At 38.1% G+C, this 11,846-nt stretch overlaps 1 protein-coding gene across 3 annotated transcripts in view; it reads right to left on the bottom strand.

Moving 5' to 3' along the window:
• Positions 1-966: 966 nt before the first annotated feature.
• LOC101904435 (zinc finger protein 665-like) overlaps positions 967-11,846 on the bottom strand; it is a 36,355-nt gene continuing 25,475 nt past the window's right edge. For 2 of the 3 annotated variants that reach the window (XM_024979267.2, XM_010815355.4), the window contains 2 exons: positions 11,497-11,623; positions 967-3,931 (listed from right to left, as the gene is read on the bottom strand). In XM_024979267.2, coding sequence (XP_024835035.1) covers positions 1,602-3,931; positions 11,497-11,623 — 2,457 coding nt within the window. In that variant the 3' untranslated portion in view covers positions 967-1,601. Of the gene's footprint in view, positions 3,932-4,644; positions 4,814-11,496; positions 11,624-11,846 lie in introns of those variants that run through there. The other variant, XM_024979268.2, reaches the window with a different exon arrangement.

The raw sequence follows: 11,846 nt of genomic DNA, 5'->3' as shown, positions 1-11,846 counted from the left end.
GTCCCAGTGCACTAGCCCCAAGCATCCAGTATCGTGCATCGAACCTGGACTGGCATCTCATTTCATACATGATATTTTACATGTTTCAATGCCATTCTCCCAAATCTCCCCACCCTCTTCCTCTCCCATAGAGTCCATAAGACTGTTCCATACATCAGTGTCTCTTTTGCTGTCTTGTACACAGGGTTATTGTTACCATCTTTCTAAATTCCATATATAGGCATTATTATACTGTATTGGTGTTTTTCCTTCTGGCTTACTTCACTCGGCTTTGTTTTTGCTCAATTTTTTTACTGCCTGAAGCTGCCTTGTATAAAGATACATAAACATGCGTTTCTGCAAATAAAGCACCCTGGTTTCACTCGAGACTTGGGTCCCCTGCTTCCTTCTTCTCGTCGACTCCAGTGCCCAGGTCCCAGTCTACAAAGATCGTGACAGCTCTGTCTTCAATTTCCACAAATAAGAGTAACTCTTCTTTAATCATACATACAAGAGTTATTTCTACCCAATGGAGAACATGACCCTTTTCCTATGCATTGTTCCTAGCACACCATCAGTCCCTGGTAACTGTCCCTCTCCTACAAAAAGCCCAGTCCTTTTAACATCTTGCCTACTCTGTTCAACGTCAGTTGGTAGAACATTATGTTTTATAACAGGCTGGACTATGTACAGAAGGGCTTCCGGATCCTACTGACCATGATGAGTCATGTCCTAGTTTTACATTATTTTCTGCCCTCCCTATTGCGAAATCACACACACTATTAAATTTTGTAATTCAGGCTGTGTGTTTTTCCACGAAACATGGATGTGAATGAATTGTATCTAATGAAGTCAGCCCCTTCATCTCATTGATTCCTTCCCAGACACCATCATGAAACACATGTAGGAAATGCATTTGATCAATGTATTACCAGAGCCAAGCTCTTAGAGCTCACCACACAACAGGCCAATAAACTGAGAGACTACTTGTTGGGCAAGGAATATTGACTTTATTCAGAAAGCTAGGAGACCAAAAAATGGTGGACTACTGTCCCAAAGAATCATCTTTGCTGAGTTAGAATTCAGGTTTCTTTTACACGAAAAGATCTCTATAGCTTCTCTTCAAATACGGACTTACTGCAGCTGCTGAGAACCTGAACTAAAGTCATCAGAGAATACATAGACTGAAAAACGTAAAGGATTTGCCACAACCACTGAGTCTGGTAAGTATGGCTCCACTATGTTCTTATCTTGTGACTTTTGGGTAAGATCCTTGCCACACACATTACACTGCTTTGTGTTTTCTCCAGGATAAATACTTTGATATTACTGGTGAGATGTGAGATGTGAGGATAGGGTTTTCTTTTCTTTTTTTAACATTTGTGAAATTGGTGAGGAATCTTTATAGAATGAATTCATGTTCTAAACACCTGACTAATAAATACATATGTATCTGACTTCTACCCAGTATGAATTTTCTCATGAAACCTAAGATGTTGCCACACTCACGATATTTGTATGGTTTCTCAGTAGTATGAATTATCTGACCAACAGTAGGGTGTGAATTTTGAACTTTGAATTTTGAAGACTTCTACCATATACCACATTCACATAAGTTTCTCTTATGTATGGATTTTCTGATGTTTAGTGAGCGCTGAGACGTGAGTAAAGGATTTTCCACACTCGAAACATTTGAAAGGTTTCTCTATATGTATTCTCCGATGTCTTTTAAGGTGTGAATTTCGACTGAAGAACTTGCCACACTCATTACATCTGAAAGGTCTCTCTCCAGTACGAATTCTCCAGTGAAGTAGAAGATGTGGTTTTTTACGGAAGACTTTTCCACACGCATCACATTTGTAACGGTTCTCACCAGTATGAATTGTCTGATGCTTTAAAAGGATTGACTTTACACGAAAGGCCTTGCCACACTCATCACATTTGTAAGGTTTCTCACCACTATGAATTGTCTGATGACTTAAAAGGGTTGACTTGACACGAAAGGCCTTGCCACACTCATCACATTTGTAAGGTTTCTCTCCAGTATGAATTGTCTGATGCTTTAAAAGGATTGACTTTACACGAAAGGCCTTGCCACACTCATCACATTTGTAAGGTTTCTCTCCAGTATGAACTGTCTGATGATTTAAAAGGTATGACTTTAAACGAAAGGCCTTGCCACACTCATCACATTTGTAAGGTTTCTCTCCAGTATGAATTGTCTGATGCCTTAAAAGGGTTGACTTTACAGGAAAGGCCTTGCCACACTCATCACATTTGTAAGGTTTCTCTCCAGTATGAACTGTCTGATGATTTAAAAGGTTTGACTTTACAGAAAACGCCTTGCCACACTCATCACATTTGTAAGGTTTCTCACCAGTATGAACTGTTTGATGACTTAAAAGCTTTGATTTTACACGAAAGGCCTTGCCACACTCATCACATTCGTAAGGTTTCTCTCCAGTATGAACTGTCTGATGACTTAAAAGTGTTGACTTTACACGAAAGGACTTGCCACACTCATCACATTTGTAAGGTTTCTCTCCAGTATGAACTGTCTGATGACTTAAAAGGGTTGACTTTACACGAAAAGCCTCGCCACACTCATCACATTTGTAAGGTTTCTCTCCAGTATGAAGTGTCTGATGACTTAAAAGGGTTGATTTTACATGAAAGGCCTTGCCACACTCACATTTGTAAAATTTCTCTCCAGTATGAACTGTCTGATGCCTTACAAGTGTTGACTTTACACGAAAGGCCTCGTGACACTCATCACATTTGTAAAGTTTCTCTCCAGTATGAACTGTCTGATGACTTAAAAGGGTTGACTTTACACGAAAGGCCTCACCACACTCATGACATTTGTAAGGTTTCTCGCCAGTATGAAGTGTCTGATGACTTAAAAGCTTTGACTTTACACAAAAGGCCTTGCCACACTCATCACATTTGTAAGGCTTCTCTCCAGTATGAACTATCTGATGACCAGCAAAGTTTGAATTTCTGCCAAAGACTTTGTCACATATATCACATTTAAATAATTTCTTTCCTGTATGAATTTTCTTATGTCTCCTGAGGTCTGAGCTGTGAGTAAAGGCCTTGCCACACTTATCACATTTGTAAGGTTTCTCTCCAATATGAACTGTCTGATGATTTAAAAGGTATGACTTTACACGAAAGGCCTTGCCACACTCATCACATTTGTAAGGTTTCTCTCCAGTATGAACCCTCTGATGACCAGCAAACTTTGCATTTCGCTTGAAGACTTTCTCACATATATCACATTTAAATAATTTCTTTCCTGTATGAATTTTCTTATGTCTCCTGAGTTGTGAACTGTGAGTAAAGGCCTTGCCACACTCATCACATTTGTAAAGTTTCTCTCCAGTATGAACTGTCTGATGACTTAAAAGGATTGACTTTCCACGAAAGGCCTTGTCACACCCATCACATTTGTAAAGTTTTTTCTTGTGTATTTTGAGTTCTTGCATTATTACTGAAGGATTCATATAACCATTCCCATATATATTAGAAACACTGGTTTGGACACAAGGAGGAATTCTTTGAAGTGGTGAAAATGAGAAACTGTTGTTGACAGACCTTTCAACTTCATAATATTCAGAAATTATCCTGCCAGTTTGAAATATCTGCAGTTTATCCTGAAAGTTAAACCCAAACCTATTTCCAAAGGGCTTGATTCCTGCATCCTTTATCTCACGCGAACCTCTTCCATTAGGCACATTTCCATTAAGGCTTACAGGTGTTCCTTTGTAATTTTTTTTGTCATCTCTCCCCTGACACTCAGAGTCACACATATTTTCCTCACTTTCCCAAAGATGAAAATGTTTGATTTCACAGCTTTCAGGTCTTCCCAGCATCAATGTTTGGAATGTTTCTAGTTTATCACTGTTCACTTCCAGTTGTAAATGCTTGATCACATGTGTAGGAGAAATATCTACAAAATAAAAAGAATCATAGGTATCCTGCTCACAATAATTCAAAAATAAATGTTTCATGTTGAATATATGTTATACCAAAAGTAATACTTATGCCAAGCTATGAAACACCACAATGATGACCTTAAGTTTTTAGAAACACTAAAGGAATAGAATTCTTAACTTAAGAAAGCATAACATAAATTCACCGTTAAGGTAGCCTAGTTTTAAAAACCATATGCCAAACACACTCACATTGGACAATCTTAGGCCAACTCTCAAAAACAGAATATTTTTCTATCAGGACCCTTAGGAAGGTATCAATCAACAGTTGTCTCAAATTGAAAAGAAAAATATTACACTATCACTGTATTCTGCATACTTACTATACATCAATAAATTCTAAACAAAATATTGTATATTGTAACAGTAAATAATCCAAAACCAAGCTTACCCAGTTAATAACTATTCATAATTGGTTGTTTACAATTGAAAACAAATGAGAAAGTGAAGAATATGACTAAAACAATCTTTTGGAAACAACGTAGTTTTCTAAATCTGCTATAGAACTACGTACCCAAAAAGAAAAGGCATTTTACAACGTTAACAAGTAGTATGTGTCAGCTGTATTGCAGAATACATGCTAAAAGACCATCATCTGTAAATGATACATAAATTGAGACGTAAAATATTCACCAGTTTTCTTACAGCCAATAAACAAAGCAATCCCTACCTATGTTGTTGTTGTTCAGTCGCTCAGTCGTGTTTGACTCTTTGCGACCCATGGACTGTAGCTCACCGGACTCCTCTGTCCATGGGATTTCCCAAGCAAGAATAGTGGAGTATGTTGCCATTTCCTTCTCCATGGGATCTTCCTGACTCAGGGATCAAACCTGCATCTTCTGCATTAGCAGGTGAATTCTTTACCACCGAGCCATCAAGGAAGGCTAATCTCTACCCATGTACTATTCTTAATTACCTAGTTTAATGGCACCAAAATAAAATAAATAAAGAGCGCTCTTTGTGTATTTATTGACTAGGGTCAGACACAATATTGCTGAAAAATGTTGCAAGTGAAAAGCATACAAGATATAATGTAGTTGAGGTTTGACAGAAAACAAAATTCTGTAAAGCCATTATCCTTCAATTAAAATATAAATAAAAATTTAAAAAGATAAAATGTAGATAAAGTCGTATCATAAAAAACATGACAGAATATAGATATCACCTTTTTTAAACAAAAATACATTTTGAGTATTTACTATAAAACATGTACTACTCACAGCACTAATTTGCTTTAAAAGGCTTGAGGTAAATTAACATGCTTTTCTCTAATCAGAGCAGGAGACACATCCAATTGGTGCACAAAGTGGTAAGAGAACCAGGATATGAATCTGAACCTACAGACTGAGAAAACTTATTTGTAAACATGACCACCCACCAAATGAATAGACTAGAAAATATTAAAAAAAGAAAAAAAGAAAAAAAAAATACAAGGAACTTAGAAAGAAAATGTCAAGGAAGATACAAGTCAGAAGTACTCTGTTTAACTATTATTCAACCATCCCATCTTGAAATGGGTTGTGAGTCATCATGGATGCACAGAGTGATTTAGGTCATGTCCTGAGAAACTTGTTCAATAGATGACCAGACATTATCTTTACAGTGAGAGTATGTAGAACGTGGAGGGATGTGATAGGTACGAACAATGTTTCCATCCATATCAAGGTACTATGTGAGGAATGGTCAGGATGAAGAAAGGGCCTGCATGGAGCATAGGGTACACAGGTTTATATCAGATATCAGCTTGTGACTGCATGTCTTTGTGAAAATAACTGAGAGCACAAACTAATATACTGACATTAAAAGAAAAGAACTGGTTCAGTAAGCTTATGGGCATTATACTATGGGTATGGGACAGAAACAAGAGAGATTTTAAAAGTGACTGTGATATATGGAGAAAGCAGGATAATACCTGTTATACTATTTACAATGTAATGTATCGAACTGTGAATTTTGTAAGTTACAATGGAATGCTTATATTCAAGAAAAACATACACAATATTCCAGGATATTGTGTAAGAATCTTATCAGCAGAAATCAGAAGGAAAATCCAGGAAAAGGCTATCTAAACCTGGGTTCCTCTGTCAAGTATGATTAACCTCTCTATTGGACATTTATTTCATTTCTTCTTCCACACATGTTCATCTCAAGATCGAGGAGTATCAAAGAAAAGGAGGGATTGAAACTGACTCTGGAAGACCTTCCCAGTTACAAAAGCCTTTCTGAGGCATCCAACTCTTTTTTGTAGAATAAAGGCTTTATTCTCCTAGACCTTCCCTGAGTTCAAAAGAGCAGATTCAAACAGTTACTAATACATAAAAGGACATAAAAGGATCATACCATGATCAAGTGGGATTTATTGCAGGGATGCAAGATTTCTCAATATCCACAAGTTAATCACTATGATACAACCACATTAACAGTTGAAGACTAAAAACCATATGATCATCAATAGATGCAGAAAAGGTTCTGACAAAATTCAAGTGCCATTTATGATAAAAACCCTTCAGAAAGTCAGCACAGATGGACCCTACCTCAACATAATTAAGACTGTATATGTCAAATACACAGCTAACATCATACTCAACAGGGAAACACTGAAAGCATTCCCCTTAACAACATGAATAAGACAAGAATGTTCACTATTGCCACTTCTATTGAATATATTTTTGGAAGTCCTAGCCACAACAATCAGAAAGGAAAAAGAAACAAAAGGAATTCAAGTTAAAAAAAATTAAAAAGAAGTAAAACTGTCACTATGATGCTACAGACAGAAAATCCCGAAGATGCCACCAGATGACTACTAGACCTCATCAATGAACAGAGTCAACTTACTGGATACAAAATATATAAAAAACTGCTGCATTTCTATACACTAATAATGATATATCACAAAGTGAAATTAATGAAACAATCCCATTCACCATCTCATAGAAAAGAATAAAATTCTAAGGAATAAACCTACCTAAGAAGTCAAAAGAACTGTACTCATAAAACTATAAGATGCTGATGACTGATACCAAAGATGACACAAACAGATGGCACAAACATATACATAAGAAGTAACACTGTCAAAATGACCATACTATCCAAGGCAATCGACATATTCAATGCAACCCTTATCAAATTAACAATGACATATTTCATAAAACAAAGAAAAACTTAATTTGTACCAAAATACAAAAGACTTTGATATCTAAAATGATCTTGACAAAGAACAGAGCTGGAGGAATCATGTTCCCTGAGTTCAGACTACACTACAAACTGAGAGTCAACAAAGTGAAAGTGAAGTTGCTCAGTCGTGTCCAATTCTTTGTGACCCCATCGACTGTAGCCTACCAGGTACCTCTGTCCATGGGATTCTCCAGGTAAGAATACTGAAGTGGGTTGCCATTTCCTTCTCCAGCAGATCTTCCTGACCCAGGGAGTGAACCTGGACCTGGGTCTCCTGCATTGTAGGCAGATGGCTTTACCGTCTGAGCCACCAGGGAAGTCGTATGAAGATGGCACAAAACAGAAACACAGATTGGTAGAACAGGAGAGAAAACCCAGAAATAAACCAGTTTACTTAGAGTCAATTATTGTATAACAAAGGAGGAAAGAATACAGAATGAAGAAATCTCTTCAATAAGTGATGCTGGCATAAATGGATAGTTATATGAAAAAGAATGAAATTACAACATTCTCTAACACCACATACAAAAATAAACTCAAACTGTGTTAAACATCTAAATGCAAGGCCAGATACTATAAAATTCATAGTGGAAAACAAATCCAAAACACTGATATAAATGTCAGCAAATTTTTTTTGGATCTATCTCTTACAGTCATGGTAATAAAAGCAAAATCAAACAAATGAGACCTAATTAAATTTAAAACCTTTTTGCAAAGCAAAGGAAACCAAAAAAAGAACAAAAATTCAACTTTTGGATTAGGAGACTATATATGCAAATGATGATACCTATAGGGGATTTATTTCCAAAATATACAAACAGTTCACACAGCTTAATATCAAAACAAACAAACAACCCAATCAAAAACTGGGCAGAAGATCAAAACAGATATTTCTCCAAAGGAGACAAACAGATGGCCAACAGTCACCTGAAAAGATGTTTGACATCTCTACTTATGAGAGAAATGCAAATCAAAACCACAAAAATGTATCACCTCACACTGGTCAGAATGACCACCATCAAAAAGTCTACAAACAATAAATGCTTGAGAGGGTGTGAAGAAAAGAGAACCCTCCTACACTGTTGGAAGGAACATAAATTGGTACTGCCACTTTGGAGAATAGCACGGAGGTTCCATAAAGAACTAAAAATAGAGCTATCACATGAACTAGCAATTCCAATCCTGGGCATATATCCAGAAAGGATGAAAACTAATTCAAAATGATACACGCACCCCAATGTTTTAGCAGCACTATTTATACCAGGCAAAACATGGCAGCAACCTAAATGTTCACTGACAAAGGGATAAAGAATATGTGGTACATATATACAAGGGAATATTGTGAAGTGAAAGTAGCTCAGCCGTGTCCAACTCTTTAAGACCCCATGGCCTGCAGCCTGCCAGACTCCCCTGTCCATGAAATTCTCGAGGCAACAACACTGGAGTGGGTTGCCACCTCCACAGCATAAAACACAATGAAGTAATGCCTTTTGCAGCAATATAGACAGACTTAGGGATTATTCTAAGTGAAATCAGACAGAAAAAGACAAATATCATAGGATATTTTATGTTGAACTGAAATAAATGATACAAATGAATTTATTCACAAAATAAACTCACCAGCATAAAAAACAAACTTATAGTTACCAAAGGGGATAGTACAGGATGATGATGGGGGCAGAAAAGGGAGAGATAAATTAGGAGTCTAAATATATACAAACTAATATTTATACAAAACAGATAAACAACAAGAACCTACGATATAGCTCAGGGAACTATACTGAGTATCTTGTAAACTGCTGTATACCTGAAACACAACATTGTAAATTAACTATACCTAAAAAGTGGAGAAGGAAATGGCAGCCCACTCCAGTATTCTTGCCTGGAGAATCCCAGGGACAGAGGAGCCTGGTGGGCTGCTGTATATGGGGTCTCACAGAGTTGGATACAGCTGAAGCGACTTGGCATGCATGCATGCATTGGAGAAGGAAATGGAAACCCATGCCAGTGTTTTTGCCTGGAGAATCCCAGGGACAGAGGAGCCTGGTGGGCTGCCCTGTGTGCGGTCGCACAGAGTCACACACGACTGATGTGACTTAGCAGCAGCAGCATACCTAAAAAGAATGGTAAAAACAAAAACAAAAACATCTCTTGCGGAGATGTTCAAAAGATGTTTCATAAGGGTGTAAAAACTACTAAATGGGGGGAGCAGTCTATGAAACAAGACATATTGACAAAACTGAATATCCACCAGCAAAAGAATTTACTTGGAACATTATCTTACACTATAGACAAAAATGAACTCAAAATGGTTCAAAGACCTAAACCTAAGTCCCAAATGTATAAAACTAGAAGTAAACGTGCAGGAAATGTTTCTGGAAACTGGACCCACAAATGATTTACCAGATATAACACCAAAAGCACAGGCCACAAAATAAAACCAGATATTAATAAATTGAACTATATCAAAATTATAAACTACTGTGCATTAAAGTGCAGTGAGTTTGAAAAGACAATCAACAGTAAAAGAGAAAATATGTGGAAGTCATACACCTGATAGTAAATGAGTACAAAGAATATATAAAGAATTTTAAGAGGGACCAATCACCAGTTCCACCATAGGGACTATTCCCCAATCAACCATCCAACGCATTGCAAATACAAAACAGAAACACTAAGAGTAACACAGAAATTTGAACTCAAGGATAAAATAAAAAATGCCTACAATGCACAGAACAACAGTGCAGCCAATAGCCTCATAGATATGAGAATGTGAACTTGGACAAAGTTGTCCTGGGATAAATTCCCATAGCATTGACAGAGGCTAAAATATATGGTCCTTGTTACACATGAACAACACTGTCACGGTGCCCTTGACAGAGTTTCCAAAGCCAGAAAATAACCTGGAAAGATGTATCGGGCTCTCGTGATACTTTCTCTCTCATAATCCTAGAACATGCTGACCACTCTACTGGATAGCTTCAAGTGGTGACTTTGTGCAGAGCAAGAAAATAACATTAGGAATAGTGTCTCCATCACAGTTTTCTGTTACCTAGTAAATCCACTCCACAGAGACAGCCTCCACCAGAGGCTGCCAATTAAACATAGGTGGATTATCACAGCAAGGAAACCAGATAAAATTTCAGACCCTCAGGAATATATTTCAAAGAAATTTAAGAGGTAAAAGGATACAAAGTAAGGAGAATGTAACATCAGGAACAGTTGACATTCCCAGACTGGGTAGGGCAGCACAAGAGTAAAATTAATACAACATGAAGGTCAGACATCACAGCATCTTCAGATGGGACCATGCGCTCGACCTACAGATGGCCAGCTAAGAGCCTGCGAGATTCACATATGCTCCCCTTGTAGGATCTAGGATCAAAACTCTCCTTACATTTTCCTAAGTAACAACCACAGAGGATCCAATCCACCAACTTGTCCCACTCCTAAACAGAAAAAAACAGCCCTTTTGAGATACTCGTTTTTCTTTATACATTGTATTTTTGGCTATTTTTACATCACTCCCCACTGTCCAGAGCTTTTTCTCATGCTCCAATGTGGAGATACTATTTAGATCAGAAACAGAAATTCTGGGACTCCCCTGGTGATCCAGTGGTTTAGACTCTGCATTTCCAATGCAGGGGGTGCAGGTTTGATCCTTAGTCAGGGAACTAATGGAGAAGGCAATGGCAAGCCACTCCAGTACTCTTGCCTAGAAAATCCCATGGGTGGAGGAGCCTGGTAGGCTTCAGTCCATGGGGTTGCTACCAGTCGGATGCAACTGAGCCACTTCACTTTCACTTTTCACTTTCACATAATGGAGAAGGAAATGGCAACCCACTCCAGTGTTCTTGCCTGGAGAATCCCAGGGATGGCAGAGCCTGAAGGGCTGCTGTCTATGGGGTCGCACAGAGTCGGACACGACTGAAACCACTTAGCAGCAGGAGGGAACTGAGATTCCACATGCAGAATGGTGCAGCCAAAAAAAAGTAAACAAGCAAGCAAAAACAAACAAATAGGTATTCAGCGTTATCAGAAGAAACAGATCTAAAGTGCTGTGGATTTTTTGACTGAGCCAAAAGTCAAAAGGTAGAAAATAGGAAATCGGGTTTTGGATATTTTTTTAACATTTGCCAGTGAGCTTTGTACATAATTAAGCTCTGGGACAACCTCAGATATGACATGAAACAGACACAGCATCTGAAGAGGGTCAGTTTAACCTTGTGAAGCTGTGTCATACCCCAGTCACCAGAATTCTCAGATGAAAGACATCAGGGCCTCCCAAGGGGGCACGCAGGGAAAATGCAGATACCCAAGGGCAGCTCGGGAAGGAAGTCATCCTCACCCACAGATAGCAGGTTCCTGTAGGTCTCCAGCATCACTTCCCTGTACAAGGCCCTCTGAGCAGGGTCCAGGAATTCCCACTCCTCTTGAGTGAATTCGATGGCCACATCCTCACAGGTCAGCAGTTCCTGAAATGAAACCACATGTCACCAAAAGGGCCATGAAAAGTTCTCATTTTCATGCAAAAGAGAAAGGGTAGTAAGGGCTAAGGATTGACTTGGTTCAAGTATGTGTTCTAACAGATCCATGCAGGGGTATCTGGAGAAATTATGGATCTCTAATTTTAATTTCTTATGCTTTTCCCTAAGACCTTATGAGATCCTCCAATTAATATGGATTTTTCATCATTGT

This window comes from Bos taurus, chromosome 18 (genome assembly GCF_002263795.3).
Source record: "Bos taurus isolate L1 Dominette 01449 registration number 42190680 breed Hereford chromosome 18, ARS-UCD2.0, whole genome shotgun sequence".
In the NCBI taxonomy this organism is placed as follows: Eukaryota; Metazoa; Chordata; class Mammalia; order Artiodactyla; family Bovidae; genus Bos; species Bos taurus.
The sequence above is the reverse complement of the archived record's forward strand: the minus strand, read 5'-3'. Positions and strand labels throughout refer to the sequence as shown.